The sequence below is a fragment of the Stegastes partitus genome, unplaced genomic scaffold (genome assembly GCF_000690725.1).
Source record: "Stegastes partitus isolate 25-593 unplaced genomic scaffold, Stegastes_partitus-1.0.2 Scaffold489, whole genome shotgun sequence".
Classification (NCBI taxonomy): domain Eukaryota; kingdom Metazoa; phylum Chordata; class Actinopteri; family Pomacentridae; genus Stegastes; species Stegastes partitus.
Window position 1 is genome coordinate 250,644 of NW_007578220.1, and position 15,286 is coordinate 265,929.

The following is a 15,286-nucleotide window of genomic DNA, read 5'->3' on the forward strand; positions in this document are numbered from 1 at the left end:
TTCGTGCTTTAGGTAGAGTAAATCGTCTTTGTGTTACGAGTCGTGTTTGATAGTTATGATCAGCAACCTGAGAATAAAACCTTTCATGTAGTATCTTTGGAGATCGCGTCAACAGAATATTCCTGACAAAGTTTAATAGAACATAGATGGATCTCTGCCTGATAGTGAGCCAACCTAGACTGTCATGCATATCTGTTACATTCGTTCTGTAGGAACACTGTAAAGCACAACGCGCTGCTTTGTTTTGAGCTACTTGTAGTTTTTTTAACTCTTTCATTGCAGCACCAGACCAAATCACAAAACAATAATCCAGCTGTGACAGAACTAGGGCATTCAAAACCTGTTTGATGACATCAGATGGCATAACTTTTAATACTCTCCGTACAACTGACTTTCTGTGGCTGAAACTTCCTTTTCTCTGTTACCGACGGTGCTGTTTGTCACCACAGTGGAAAATAAGTGGGTCAGTGGTGCCTATGTTTGCCCATCATGGCGAGTACTGAGCTGCCACACTGTGTTTCCTGCAGATGACGCTCACTTTTCTAACATTACTGGTTCCAATCAAACTCTTTTTGTTCTTAGGCGCACAAAACAATCTTGATTTTAGAAGAAATGAAATAAAAATTTAACACCAAGCAAGACTTCCAGGCACATAGAAGTGATAAAACATCTTTATTTAGATTTTTATTTTTTTTTTTAACAAAGTTGAGGCAACTTCTTCCATAAATTGCACATTAACAGATAAAGTTGCAGTTCCACTTGTTTCCTGAGTCTATCTGGTGGCAGCATACACCACGTTTGGTTCCATCTCTCTCTCTGATGCAGGCCTGTGGTTTCTCCTCGTTGGTGGATGGAAACTGAGCGCTGCGTAGTTCATCTCATTGGAGCCCAGGTTCTGTTTTTGATGATCTTCATTAAGGGCTATGAGATAATTTCTCAATTAGTTCAGTAATTCGGTATCAAGTCTGTCCATGAACATGAATCCTCCTCTAGATTCTGTAGCTTATAAAATGTACCTGTTTGAAGTTTCCAGATTTGAACAAGCAGACCAATGATGACCATCACAAGAACAGCAGTTGAAGCAGCCAGGATCACACTAGTCAGCTTTGTTAGTCCTTCTACAAGAAGATTTAAATGGATTAAACTGACTCAATCTAAAAGCTTTTACAGCATCTGCTCAAGAATAAAGTGCTTTGGAGATTCCTACCTTTACACTCTCTGTCTGTGTCACCATCAGATCCATCGCTGCCTTTAATGACATACGAAAGTTATTTTTGTTTATCAGTTATGAAGCTGAACTTTAAGTCTCTTTAAAAAAAAAGGATGGACCAGAACAAAAAATCTTACCTTTAACATTCAAACGTATCACATCCATTCCTGTGTGTTGATGTAAGTAAAATCCACACAGATACAGCCCAGAGTCCGATACATCTTTGATTTTAAGAAAGACAAAAGAGATGTTGGAGCTCATTTCAAACGTTCCGCCCTGAAATCCCTCACAGAGTAGAACATCACCATCAGGCTCGTACATCAAAGAGATGCAGCTGATCTCGGTTGTGTTAACTATCCTGGACCAGAACGTGTGAGTTGGGATTCTGGAGATGTTCAGGGACAGCAGCGTGACTCCATCGCCAGATTGGACCTTCACTGTCCGAGACCCAGAACCCGGGACGAAGATCCAGCCTGAGAAAGAGAGTGAGTTATCAGGTGATAAACCAACACAAAGCTTGTAATAACATGTCAGTGTTAGTACTTACTGAGGCTGCAGAGAAGTAAAGCTGTTATTGAGGTGAAGCTCTTCATCGTGCACCTGATTGTCTCACTGCAGCTAACTCTCTTGTACAGGAGGGTGTATTGGAAAGAGGCGGGCTGACTTACCGCGTATCTCTCTTCCTTATAGCTGGCCACATAGATGACTTCCGCAGAAATGTTACAGCAAAGTCACAGCTTCTAAGAGTGATTCATGAAGCTTACAGCGCAGCATGCACTCTGCAATGAGGAATTCTTCAGCGTTTGGCATTTAAACATGTAATGTTTCACTAATAATCAATTATTTTATAACTAGAGAGCCCTCAGTAGAGAAACATAGTTGCCCAATGTATGCATGTTGACCTGATTCTGTGTTTTACTGTGCGCCTACATGAGGACAATGGGGACTGGTGAACAGTTTTGATGGGGGGTGAATATGAGTAACATCAGGCACAACTATTTACAGGAATACAAATGTTCTACCTTTGGAGGCTATTCTAATCATCTGATTTAACATTGTTACCAGAACTAAATTTCAAAACCATTCATCAAACTTTCATCAGTATTTGCAGGATCTGTACAAACTCTAAACACACAACAGAAATAATAATGAAAAAAACACTATTCAGGGCTCCAGACTAACCACTACGACCCACTTTCTCATTTTGTTGCACCTCCCACCTGGTCAAAGGCAAAACACATGACTTGCTGAACATTTTCTTATCAATAGACACCACAAACACCCCACATAGCAGGCTGTGGTAGAATGTGTTTGGTGGCTGTGGTGTGCTCAGACAGGTTGACTTTAAAAATAATAAACTAGGGCGTGCTCACATTAGATTTGTCCGAGGTTAAACCCAGTTACATGAATTCTACACGCTGTCTTTTCTATAAGCAGCCTCTTCTCCATTGACAGCATGGCCAGTGCATTACACCGTGACTACAGTAGCTGTCATCTAGTAGAAGAGGAGGGGAAAGACCGTGTGACGGCGCCAGAAAGCGCAGCTGTAAGAACGTCAAGACAAAATTAATTGGCTTACAGCAAAAGTGGACGGGTCAAGTATGCACCAAGTTGCACCCCATGAGAAAATCTGCTGTTGCCAATCAGAGCCTGAGCCAAGGTCACATGATCATGAAAAGTTTTCGAGCTACAAACACACTCATGTGGCCGGCGCCCCACATCCAGGAAGTGTAAAATTAGTAAACACGCAGTAAAGACTCACTTTAAATCTGTTAATAATACAAATATTGTTAACATGGCAAAAGAATATGAACATTATTATTAATTTTATTATTATTTTGTTATAATTAATTCAAATTTAATATTGTGTTTGAGAACTACTTTTAATCTGGTCATTAGTAGTGGGGTGGTGCCCCGTATTAACCAGCCGCCACTGCTGGAGGATGAACTTGCCTTGATTTTGCCTTAAAATGACACATAATCCCGTAGTCATGTAACACATATATTTTGCATGGAGGGGAAGTGTTTTGCTGTAATTTACGGCTAAGCACTTAGGATGTATGACCTTGACCTTTCATCCAAGGTCAAATGTCACATCACCAATATGGGTTCCTATCTGACTGTAATAAGAAACTATGTGTCTAACTTACACCTTTTCCAATTAAAAATTTGTGATGATTTCAGTGTGACCTTGACCTTTGCCTCAAGCTCATACGTTACATCACCAGTTTTTAGGCCTCAGATGTCTTCCTAAGTTGGTACACTAAACTTATGTCTTTTTTTTGCATTATTAGTCATTCAAAGCTGTTTTTGGGAAATGCGACCTTTGACCTCTGTAGCATCACTAATGCATGTATTGACCCCAAAATCTAATCACTCCGAGAAGAGACCATACCAAGGTCAGGTATGAAGTTTCAGGTTCAAACTCCTCCTGTAAAGCTCTACACTGTTAACAGACAAAAAACAATCTGACTGACACTAACTTAAAAAAAACACAACAAGCACTTATTAGCGTCTTCTGTGGCTGCTGAAGCATACATTGTGAAAGTTACACATGAGACAAAACAGCACGCAGCTGAATATCAGTCTTCCTGTGGTTAAGATTTCACCTGACTCACACGCTGAGGGCCTAAGCCGGGTAGCTGCTGCGTCTATTGTTGATGTATTTCATCTGAATGAGAAGCAAATTCAACCGTAGGCGTTCAAGTTTAAAAATGACGCTCACCACAAGACCAAACATTTACTGTGTCATCTGCATTTTTCTTTATCGGTACGGAGCTTTGATCTAACAGCAGACACACTTATCTCTTCCTGTCAACATGTGATGTGTCATCCACGCCTGCACTGCTGCAGACCGTCATCTATCTTTGTTTGTTCTTTGATTGACATCTAAAGTGAACAAAGTAGCTCAGAGTAGCTTCAAGCTGCTTCCTAAATCTAACATGTGGCAGCATAACTTGCATTTGGCTCCACTTCGAGACAGCTCATGTGCTTTCGATTCAACAGCGGGGAGGAAAACAGCCAGCCAGGATCACACCTTTCAATATATTCTTTAAGAAAAGTCTTTTTTTTTTTATAGCAATTCAACAAAATCTTTATTTCACTGATAGCAGATTTACAAGAAATTGCAATAAGCCACAATTACTGGGTCTCTGCTTACATAATGTCCGCAGAAAGTCGGATAAATCTGCTTGTTTGGTTTTGAGAAAAGCAGTTGAGATGTTTTAAATCCACTACAGGCTGAAGCAGGCTCAGAAAGCTTGAGTAAATGCAGTAGGGCTGTTGACCAGTGTGAACCAGAAGGTGTAAGTTGGAGAGGCGGCAAAGCTGGTGCACAAACAACCAGCAGAGAGACGAACAGATGATCAGAACCTAATCAGTGCTTTTATTTTAATTTAATAACAGTTTGCAATGCATATGGGGCTCTACAGCAGAAATGTAAAGGAAGAAATGGGCATATAATCATGGCCTTTAGTGTGCAAAATGTAGTGAGAAGCTGTGCAGAATCTTCACAAGTTTCTGAGGTTAACATGTCACCACTATAATCAGACTACACCACGCTAGAGACACAGCGCAGATCTTTTCATCTGCTCGACAATAAACCGCTTCTTCGCTGTTTCTTATCACGTTTTGCTCTCATAGATCTTTTTATTTCATGTTTTCAAACGGCCCTGTGCTGCTTCGTAAGAGTGTTTCATTCGCTTGAAACCTTTAACAATCTGAGCTCAACTGTATCCAGACCGGTGTTTTTAGTGGATCCTGCTCCATCAAACACCGATTTTAATGTTCTTCACTCAGATTATGATGCAAAACAATGAACAGTAACAAAAAGAAGCAATCGAAAGAAGAGTTTTGCACGTTTTGCATGAATTTCTTTAGCAAAGTCGGACTTTTTGCGGTATGACTCGACGAGCTGATCACTTCCAGTCTGATGGTGCAGCTCCAGGTGCCGAGTCTACCTGGTGGCTGAATAAATAACATCACAATCCGCTTCTCTCTCTTTTGCAGGCTTGTGGCGTCTTTCCGGTTTTGGAATAAACGTCACGGATGCGTAGTTCAGGTCGTCTGACTCCTTCCTCTGTGAACAAAAGCATTTTCACTCGTTTGTTTCAGATAGCTGAGAAAACAAAACACACGGGTTACGACTGAAATACAACAAATTTAAAATCCTTAAATACACTTCACCTCCATCTGTCGTGGTTCCTGCTCTTCGGCGTGAGCTGCGATAGAAATAAATTGTGTGATCAACTGACTATCATCCTTTATTAATACTGTTATATATGGTTTCTGCTAAAATGAAACTGGAAATTGAAAGAGGATGTGAAAAAATATTAAAGATAAATATACCTTTCAGAAGTTTTTTGATTTTAACAGCCAGGCAAACGGTGACTGTGGCGAGGAAAACAGTCAGAGCTCCCAGAATCACACTCATCAGCTTTGTTAATCCTTCAAGCACATCTAAAGGAAAGATTGTTGAATTAAATGTGATACGTCTGGTTGCTTTGGATAGGAAAATAATAACAAAATACAACAAAAGAAGCAAAAACTCTTACCTTGGACCTCTAAATTTGTTGCATCGACAACAACTGGATTTTTACTCAACATATATCCACAGAAATACAGCCCAGAGTCGGATAAATCCACGTGTTTGATGCTGAGAAACACTGTCGACATGTTGGAAGTCATCTCAAACTTTCCACGCTGGACTCCCTCACAGAGTCTATCGGGCTCAGACGCCTTGAACATCGAGGAGACGCAGCTGAACTTGGATCTTTTGACCGCTCTGTGCCAGATTATGTGTGTCGGAACGTTGGAAAAGTTGGAGCACAGCAGGGTGACGTTCTCGCCGGGTTGAGCCTCCACGTACCGGAACTCAGCCGCCAAGACGGAGATCCAACCTGAAACAAACACGATTATCCTTCAGCTGACAAAGCAACGTAACCCTAAACGGAGGGTTTTATATGAACTGAAGGAATAAATCAGAACTTACCGAGGCTGTGGAGAAGCAAAACCGTCGCCAAGGCAGAGTTCCTCATTGTGCAGGTGGTTGTCTCGCTGCTCTACGAATGAAGGAACGGAATGTAAGAAGGTGTTTTGGGGTTTTTTTTTAGCATGCAAAACAAAATGGAAAAAAAAAAAAAATCACCTTATGCAGCGACTTATGAGGTTTACAGTACGTTGAAAAGTTGTGACTTCCACATCCTAACCGCCACGCGTTGCCTGCTCTTGTCTTGCTTTTTTTTTTTCAAGCTATTCTTACAGCACCTGTGTGAAGCTAAACCCCAAACACAAGGGCTCAGGTCAAGAGTGTTCCCACGTAGAATGATAAATCTAAAATAATGCTCCTAAATGTGTCTTAAAATTGTGTGCGTAGGGTTTAGATGCTTAGTAATAAATCAGTCAAACTCTATTCGTGTAGCACCTTCCACTGATAAGCCAACAAAAGGACAGATGCAAAGCTATGCGTGCAAAATGAACACACAGAAAGACAAAAACGTGGAAGTAAAATGACAGAAAATGTCAAAATAATCCAAATTTAGTTGAAAAAAACATAAAAAGACAATAAAATAGTTCAAACTAGATGGAAAACTCAATGTAAAACGGTAAAAAAAAGTCTGAAATAGAGTAGAATTTCACATTATAAAACCAAAATAAATGAAAAAAATATAGTAAGTAATGACCTTTACCTGTATTTTGGTATCAGTTTTTAATCTACATAAATAGATTTCAGAACTTCCAGGTGAAATGTTCTGGCAGGTTGCAGCATAAATGCAAAAAGCTGCCTCTTTGAAACGGTTCTAGCTCTGCAGTTTAGACCAATAACAGACTCTGAGGACCTTGACTAGTTTATGCACTGTGAGGATGTGAGACATACAGAAGATGTTCAGCAACAGGAAGCACAAGGAGTCATGTGACAGATGATATGTATCCTGCAGAATCCAGATCATGGAATCAGTTTGGGATCACATTAAGAAAAAAAAACATCCTGAATCCACAGAATTCCCATCTGCTTTGAAAACCTGAGCAGCAGTTTGAAAAACTGAGTGAACCTGCACCTGAAAGGAATGTTACGTTTGGGCCAGTGGTGACTGTAGGCCTCAAATGGACGGACAGTCTGAGGCCACGTGTGAACAGATTTTCACGCCGACATGCAGCTTCACCGAGCAGACTGAGCATGTGCGTCTGGATGTGAGCTGCAGCCTCTGCTTGGGTGTGATGTGCCACGTCTCACATATATTGAGCCCGGTGCGCAGCGGAAAGTTTCACATGAGGCTGTGAAAGTGCAGCGCTACATCTTTTCACACTTGTTGACGATACAGATTTAGAGACAACAGGAAGCCGTGCCGCTAGAAATCCGCCTTCTCGTTCGACAAGAGGTCTTACTGCTGAGACGCATCGCTGGTGCAGACGTGACGGTGTAACGGCTGCACGTGATAAATGTAGTGCTGTGAGAACTGCTTCATTCTAACAACGTTCTGTGAAGGTTCTGCAAAGTTCTTGGGATGTTTTTTTTCCTTTTCAGTTCCCAGAATGCTCCTCTTGAAGGTAGAATAATGTTCTCTAAAAAAACTATTTGACACGTTTGGTGATGGCATTGTTAGACCGTTATGCTCAAACATTCCTGAAATGTTGCCTTGAGAACATCTGTCCTTCATTATCCTGTAACAAATATGACATTTTACCTCAACAACGTCCTCAGAATGTTGCTTTAGAAAAAAAAAAAGTTTGTGAGCACATCATATTAATGTTCCGTCACCTGAGGCCTCCATCTTTTAAAGATTCTTTGAATGTTGCCTTGAGAATGTTCTTTTTTTGTTTTCACGTAACCTCTGACCCATCTTCAAAACATCCTACAATGTTTGCCGTTAAAACATTTCATCTCAATTAGCCTCTTAGGTACATGATTTTAAATAATGCATCTCCCTAAAATGTTCTTTCTAAACATTAGAAGTGAGACACAAAGTGTTTCTGATCCGGTTATTATTTGAGGTGATTTGTTTCTAACATATCGAAAGCAGCAGCTCAACACACACACAGAACAGCTTATAAAATATGATGCGTTGTTAGAGATTACACCCCATAACTATATACAGATGAATCAAAATGACTCCTTTTCAACGTCCTGCAACACTCAAATGTGACACTGCTTGCAACAGCAGCTTACAAGTGAAGCACACAGCGATGAGAAGACGAAGTAGAGGTGTGAATTTAAAGTGTGAGGAGGACGGTGGTGGCAGGTTTTTAAACTTTACAGCCAACATGATGCCCAGTCATTACATTCCAACAATGACAAAAACATCATTTTATTTAAAGCGTCATGATTAATGGCCGGGGTCCATTGGAAACAAAAGAACTTTGCTGCTCTTCAGCTCTCTGTGGTTTTGACACCTCCGGTCGACACCTTTGTCAGGATGCAGATAGATGACTCACACAGAGAGGTTTGCCGCTTGTTAATAGTGCACATAGTATTTATCGTACTGTAATGAAAACGCTACGGTGTCAGGTTTACTACTGCTTTTTCAGCTTTATTCACAGACAAATGTGACCTAACAGGCCAACACACCACTGTTTTCTTGCGGTGTGAGCTTCACTAACTCACACAACTGCAAACCTTCATCTGACTCTCACTGTAACGGACTCCAATACCCATAATACATTGTAAAAAAAATGAAAGTGTAAATAATGTCCACTTCAAAATTCTTTTCTTTTCGATGCGGTAATTTCTATTTTTTTTTAAATTTTTATTTAAATTTTATTTTTATGCAACACTTGACCATAAAATACACCGTTGTCACTATATTAAAACCAGCTGAAAAAAATATAATTTTACAGAAAATTGCCGAAATTTGAAAGAAAAAAATCTGTTATTCAAGGATTAAAAAAAATAGTAAACAAGTTTTTAAAGAATTATTTTACAGATTTTTGCTGTTTTGTTAAATCGCAGATAATATCTAGTAAAATCCAAGAAAAATGTATAAATTTGCATGTTGAAAAAAATGTAAGTAACCTTCACATCAGCACTGTTTAGAAATAAGTAAATAATTATTAATAAGAATAAAGTAATTATTTTCTTTTAAAATGTGTGACTGTGCAATAACTCTAAAATTTACTGTATTAAAAATCAGCTAACATCATTATTTTGCAGATATTTTCGCCGTCTTTACATTTCAGAGCTGTACAGTATTATACTGTTTGTTTGTTGTTTTGCTTTTTTTTTTTTTAATTTTTAAAAACTTTTTCCACAGATTTTGTATTTAATTTACAGGGTTTTTCTTGACACTGCACCATACCATGTAATACGCCAGAAAAAGACTCAGTTCATCCCAATTCAAAATCAGGAGGCCAGAATGCATGATTTGCTGGCTATTCTCTAACTCTCAATCCAGTGGAAGATGTGTCACATTGTCACATGTACCTGTGAGCAACACAGTGAAAGCTTAACGTGCAGTATGATGATGAAGTGATGCGTCCTACTTATACGATGCTGCATGCAACAGTGCATCCTCTCTAAATACAGCTGCAGTGCTTTATGAAAGAAAAAGAAAAAGTATTTTGAGTTGGAACGCACGGATAAATTCTCCAGAACACATTGTGTTACAGCTCTAACCATAACCTCTCTCTCTAACTCCCAGGAACTCTTGCTGCTTGTTTCATTTCTCACAGACGAAAATAATGTCAATCGTCCATGCTGATGCTTTGATTCCTCATATCTTATGCTAATTATTACTTCTCCCTGTTTTCCTTTTTTGCAATTAAACACTATCTGTTGGCCTGTGACAATGTTCAATAAATAAATAAATAAATAAATAAATTCCAGTTGTTGGAAAAAAAAGAGAATTTAATGTTCCAAAAGCTCTTTTTTTTTACACAACATATGTGATATACTCCCACTAATCAATTACACACAAAACTTACAATTCCACATGAATATGATAAATCCCCATTATAACCCAGAGCTGGAGTTCTTCTTATTTTGCAGCATAAATCACATGAGTCTCCACTTCTCTCTCTGATGCAGGCGTCCTGCGCCTCATTGCTGCCGAGTGCAAACTCAGAGTGGCGTCAGAGTCCAGGTTCTGCAAACAAGAACAGCCACAGTAGCAAATGGCTCATTATTTGGCAAGATTTTAGCATTTTGTAAACAGTCAAGCTTATAATAATCAACATTAAAGGTGGATTTACCTCCATCTGTTGTAGTTTGTGTCCTTCAGCGACCGCTAATCATGGAGACAGAACATCAGATCAGTGATTTGCGAGAATACTGCCAAAATCAAACTATTCAGAAGTTCTTTAAAGTACCCGTTTGAAGCTTCATGATTTTAACAGCCAGGCCGATGATGACAATGACGAGAAGAACAGTCAGAGCTCCCGGAATCACACTTATCAGCTTCCGTCTTCCACCAAACTCGTCTGCAAGAAAGAACGACTGAATTAGATTTCGCTGTTAGTAGCTTCCATTTAACTCGACAAAATGGAAGCATTTTAAGCATTCAATGTTTTGTTCAGTAAAATAAATTCTACAGAACTTCTTACTTTCTGAGTTGCTCCTCGTATCACCGCCGAATGGATCATTGCCTTTAAATGCAATAAAAATATCACTGAGTGTTGATTTTGTTTGAATCACAATCACATTTTGATATCCACTTGGTTGCATGTGTCGTTTTCACGCAGTTCTGAAAATATGCTAACGTATGAAACAAAACCTTTAAAAGGAGCTTACCTGCAACATTTAAATGTGTCACACTGAAAAGTAGGCGCGGACTTTCATAAAATCCACAGAAATACTGTCCAGAATCGGATGAATCCACTTGTTTGATTTTGAGAAAGATAGTAGAGATGTTTGAGCTCATTTCAAATTTTCCACCTTTGAATCCATCATAATATGTAGGCTTGCTGCTAGATTTGATCATGACGGAGATGCAGTCGACCGTGGCTCTGTTGTCCAGTCGGAACCAGAATGTTACACACTCAGAACTGGAAATATTGGAGCACCGCAGTGTGACATCTTCGCCAGGCTTCACCTCCACAGTCTGAGACCCACAAACTGTAATTAAATGTTAGTTATGGCCTTGTTAGAAACACAATAATAAAACCAGTAATGACATTAAAAGTAATTAAAAGCTGCTGCTTACAGAGGCTGCACAGACTTAAAGCTGTTATCAGAATCATCGCTGTGAACTGAAGTGAGCACCAGGAAGAGGTGTGAGTTCAACACAAAGCGGAAGATGTGTGTGTGTGTGTGTTTTTTTAAACTGCACACAAAAAGACAACCAGGAAAAGAAACTGATGCTAAAGCTGAGGTACAGAAGCAATGTTCTTTCATTAAAAAGGAAGGAGGGTAATGAAGGGATTCCTCTAAATTCTGTTATAGTTCAAAGACCATAAATGCGCAGAACTAATCTCATAGCAGTTATGTTTTTATCAACATGACAATAGCGTTCCAGAAGTTGCAGTCAGTGTCTTCATGACAGGACAGAAAAGTGATTTTTTTCCCTTTAAAAAAGTAAAAATATGTAAATCTTAAATCTGTTGGTGCATCAAACACAGACTTTTTTGTTATGTGTGCAGACAAAGACATACACCCAGCCTCAAGCAAACAATAGAAACAGGTATTCTTCCACGGATTTAAGCAAAATGAACCTCAACAATGACATTTATGTGAATCTATCATTCATTGCAATCTGCTCTATGAGGCAAATCAGTGTCAATGCTTAGTGAAGCTGCAGAGAAGTAAAGCTCAAGTCGGTATTTTTCATACAGTGTATTTAAAACAGCACCAATTCAGTCCAAGAGATTTCTATTTAAAAAAAAGAAAGAAAAAAAGATGATGACTGACATTGTCAATTAAACTAACAAGTTGAAATCAGAGAGTCAAAACCCTGTAGTGTTATTTATGGTGGGATTTTGATGAGTAATTCTCATCTTAGGGAATAAAAACCCAACAAAAATGATGTAAAATGCTACTTTACCTGACTTTAATACACAAAGGCTAAGTCCCTACAGTGCTATCACCTAGCTTAACTTAACCTTACTTAACTTAACTTAACTTAACTTAACTTAATTTACTTAACTTAACTTAACTTAATTAATTTAACTTAACTTCACTTAACCTAATTTAACGAATATAAATTAAGACCCTATTATCTATAGTAAATAACCTGAATATTTAGGGCCAAAAACTTCACTTAAACACAGAAAGCTATACACAAAAGGTGAAGATCATCATCATTGTATGTGCAGTTGTGTCACTGCAACAGCTTTATGTTTACTAAGCTTCTCTATGTAGGCTTCAATGTTTTTTCTTTTCACACTGATGAGGTAAACACTTCTGAAAAAAAAAAAAAACAGCTTGAAAGAAAAAAATTAAGTCATGGTCTATAAAGTATTTTATCTTCCTTTAATTGCCTGAAAATCTGCAAATAATTAATACACATAAATATTAATTTGTATTGAACCAATATATCATCTTAAAATAAAATATGCATCCCTCACCAATATCTGTCTGTCTGTTTCATACACTAAATAATTATTCAATCGAAAAAAAAAATCAGAATTTATAAGTAATCATTATTTTGGGGATAATTTGTATTCTGTAAATAATTTCAGTTTCTTCCTAAATTTCAATTGTTTCTTCAAAGTGGGGAAACAGCGCCCCCATGGATCACGATGCTTTTAAACGCGGGTGTGTGGTCATACGCGGTACTGCACCACATTGCAGTAAATCCCATCACCTGAGGCCAGGTGAAGCTGATTATCCTGATTAGTCGCCTCATGCTGCTGCGCTGCGCCGCTGGACGTGGGAAGGACTCCGGGAAAAAAAGTTTGTAGAACTAGTTAAACATTAATGAAATCTTTAAAAGTTAGCAATGCCATTTAAGTTAACCGTTAGGACGTTGCTTTTCATTGTTGCTGAAGGTACCAGCGGCATATGCTATGAGCTAACAAAGCTAGCTAACTTTGCTACCAGCTAAAGCAACTAGCGTGAAAGTAAAGGGTGTAGAAAATAGTGAACTGGGAAGAAATTGGTTGAAGACGAAGCTAACCAAAGGCTCGACGTTTTCCTGGGTTGACAGAGACGAAGAAGTCCGGAAACAGAAGAGAGTGGACTTCAGCTGAAACTTCGTGTGTGCGGGATCATAGGTATATTACGGTAAGCTGCTGCAATTCACCACACGTGTGCTTTTAGGTTAATTACGGCGAGTTGTAATAACAGTTTTAGATAGAAGTTATTATTATAGTTAAAGATATCTTTAATTCTCCTCAATTCAAGATATCTACATTTCTTTTTGTGCACACAGTGCTTAACAAATTTATCAGACTACCAACCAATGTAAGGTTTATGCTACAGCTGCCCTAAATTAGCAGCATTGGTCATTCATTTATTATGTTTCTGTAATGTTTGATACACCAGTATGCAGAAGTTCTTTAACTGAAATTATATTTTTAATGTTAAATATAATTATTATTGATATCCATGCATTTTCAAAGTTACTGTTTACAAAAAAAAAGAAAAGCACATTGTTGTTTCTTAATTAAGATGTCAAATTATAGTTTTCCTGAACAGAAAATGGAGTTTTAGCAGTTGAATATTTCTGAATTCTCAGAAATGAATCAACACAGGTGGTCTAATAAACTTCTTAGGCACTGCATCTTAAAGTAAGTTTGGCTTGTGCTAATTAATGTTAAAACTGCTTACATACACTCAATGGGAAGTGATCTAATGCAGCTGTTGTGACCTTTAAATACTGGTATGAAAATCAAAGACACCCACTCTTATTTCTGCTGGCTGTGTGGCTTTCCTGGCCTACCGAGGCTCTCTCTCTATAAACCACAGGCTGTATGTAGAAGATCGATGCTGCCTCCGGGTCTGTGAAGTGAACACAACATGGAAGTGCCTTGAGTTTGTTGTCTCAATTGCTAGTTTCAAGGCTTTTTAATTTGGTAAAATATGGCGCTATTTAGAGGATAACTTGCAAGGATGCAGGGTGTGTTACCTTGCAGTTTCCAGGTTGCTACCTTATCATTGTGCATAGTGTCTTTTTAGTTCCAAACTCGAAGCTTCAATCTGTGGTACAAACACAGCGTTGTTTTCATTCATCAAATGCTGAATGTTCTCTGAAATGGCTGTATGAGCTCTATTACTGCAGTTTGTCAGAACTTTATTTCTGCATTTGTTCTTGCATTATCAAGAAAAGCACAGATTCAGATGGCTAAATGAAATGCAGTTGTTCTTGTTATTGCTGTTCATGGTTCTACACTTAATTTAAAGCCTTGATTTGTGCACACTGGCTTACTGGGATGCTAAATGAAACAGAGCCATAGTGAATGTTTTTAATTCCACGTGTTTTACCTGACAATCAACTAATGTGACAATTTAAAATGCTGTGAAAAAAGACTATGCATGCTTTCCATGATCAGCACCATGGACAGAGCCATTCAGTAACTTCAGCCCACTGTGCAGAGCTTTCATCTCCTCCTTCAGGCAGTGAGAGTCATTACATGTCTTTGCATGCTTTTGCCTACTTGTGAACTCGCATTCCTTTCTCATACGCTGTCATCCTTCCTCTGAATGCCAAGCTTTGTTTTTTAAATCTGCTTTTTGTGCTATAATGTCACTGTTATTGATTTAGCTTCTTCTGTAGTGAAAATGGGTGAAGTTGTAACAGCTTTGGCCAGGAACTGCAGTACTGTCAGACAAGCTGTGATGGTAGAAGATCCACAAGGTCAAACTCCTGCTGCTTTTCAACACGTTCAGGCACACTGGTTGTAGATTCACCTAGTCAAGCTGATTAAGGGGACTCAGAGCCTGTTGAAGCCTTTTGTGTTCGAAGCCTAAATAGAAGGGGTGAAGAACACTCCACTGAAGCTGTTAAAAGCTGTGTCTTGCTTGAAGTGTTGGCATTTGTGGTTTCCCGTTTCTACATCTAGATGGTTTGAGCATTGACGCATGACTGGGCTGTGGTGTGAGAGAAAGAGGTTTCTTTTTTTTTTTTTTTTTTTTTTAAAGGTTTTTATTAAATGACCAAGATTCAACGTTGAAAGTTAACCAAAATGAGGTGAAAGCGACAAGACAGT

At 38.7% G+C, this 15,286-nt stretch overlaps 3 protein-coding genes across 3 annotated transcripts; all 3 read right to left on the reverse strand.

Annotated features, from left to right (window-relative positions):
* Nucleotides 1-653: 653 nt before the first annotated feature.
* On the reverse strand, nt 654-1,840 carry LOC103361164 (uncharacterized). The gene is made up of 5 exons (XM_008287175.1): nt 1,758-1,840; nt 1,348-1,683; nt 1,208-1,249; nt 1,017-1,118; nt 654-921 (listed from the first exon to the last, which is right to left on the reverse strand). Exons 1-5 carry the CDS (start codon nt 1,801-1,803, stop codon nt 773-775), a joined length of 675 nt encoding a protein of 224 aa, XP_008285397.1. The 5' UTR covers nt 1,804-1,840; the 3' UTR covers nt 654-772.
* Nucleotides 1,841-4,649: 2,809 nt separating this feature from the next.
* Nucleotides 4,650-6,265, reverse strand: LOC103361163 (T-cell surface glycoprotein CD8 beta chain-like). Its single transcript, XM_008287174.1, has 5 exons — nt 6,201-6,265; nt 5,764-6,108; nt 5,558-5,668; nt 5,396-5,430; nt 4,650-5,288 (listed from the first exon to the last, which is right to left on the reverse strand). The coding sequence occupies exons 1-5, from the start codon at nt 6,244-6,246 to the stop codon at nt 5,166-5,168; spliced, it is 660 nt and encodes a 219-aa protein (XP_008285396.1). The 5' UTR covers nt 6,247-6,265; the 3' UTR covers nt 4,650-5,165.
* A 3,766-nt stretch (nt 6,266-10,031) lies between these two features.
* Nucleotides 10,032-11,398, reverse strand: LOC103361165 (T-cell surface glycoprotein CD8 beta chain-like). Its single transcript, XM_008287177.1, has 6 exons — nt 11,344-11,398; nt 10,932-11,255; nt 10,745-10,786; nt 10,511-10,621; nt 10,394-10,428; nt 10,032-10,287 (listed from the first exon to the last, which is right to left on the reverse strand). Exons 1-6 carry the CDS (start codon nt 11,378-11,380, stop codon nt 10,180-10,182), a joined length of 657 nt encoding a protein of 218 aa, XP_008285399.1. The 5' UTR covers nt 11,381-11,398; the 3' UTR covers nt 10,032-10,179.
* Nucleotides 11,399-15,286: the final 3,888 nt, after the last annotated feature.

What these genes read in the sequence shown, in the direction of transcription:
- LOC103361163 (XM_008287174.1), bottom strand. Translation starts at nt 6,246, where the DNA reads ATGAGGAACTCTGCCTTGGCGACGGTTTTGCTTCTCCACAGCCTCG. An exon ending in AACAAATTTAGAGGTCCAAG is followed by an intron (nt 5,669 to 5,763) that starts GTAAGAGTTTTT and finishes TCTTTCCTTTAG; the next exon opens with ATGTGCTTGAAGGATTAACA. An exon ending in AGGAACCACGACAGATGGAG is followed by an intron (nt 5,289 to 5,395) that starts GTGAAGTGTATT and finishes TTTTGTTCACAG; the next exon opens with AGGAAGGAGTCAGACGACCT.
- LOC103361165 (XM_008287177.1), bottom strand. Translation starts at nt 11,380, where the DNA reads ATGATTCTGATAACAGCTTTAAGTCTGTGCAGCCTCT. An exon ending in TTTAAGTCTGTGCAGCCTCT is followed by an intron (nt 11,256 to 11,343) that starts GTAAGCAGCAGC and finishes ATTTAATTACAG; the next exon opens with TTTGTGGGTCTCAGACTGTG. An exon ending in AATCATGAAGCTTCAAACGG is followed by an intron (nt 10,429 to 10,510) that starts GTACTTTAAAGA and finishes CTCCATGATTAG; the next exon opens with CGGTCGCTGAAGGACACAAA.
- LOC103361164 (XM_008287175.1), bottom strand. Translation starts at nt 1,803, where the DNA reads ATGAAGAGCTTCACCTCAATAACAGCTTTACTTCTCTGCAGCCTCA. An exon ending in GATACGTTTGAATGTTAAAG is followed by an intron (nt 1,250 to 1,347) that starts GTAAGATTTTTT and finishes ATGTCATTAAAG; the next exon opens with GCAGCGATGGATCTGATGGT. An exon ending in CACAGACAGAGAGTGTAAAG is followed by an intron (nt 1,119 to 1,207) that starts GTAGGAATCTCC and finishes ATCTTCTTGTAG; the next exon opens with AAGGACTAACAAAGCTGACT.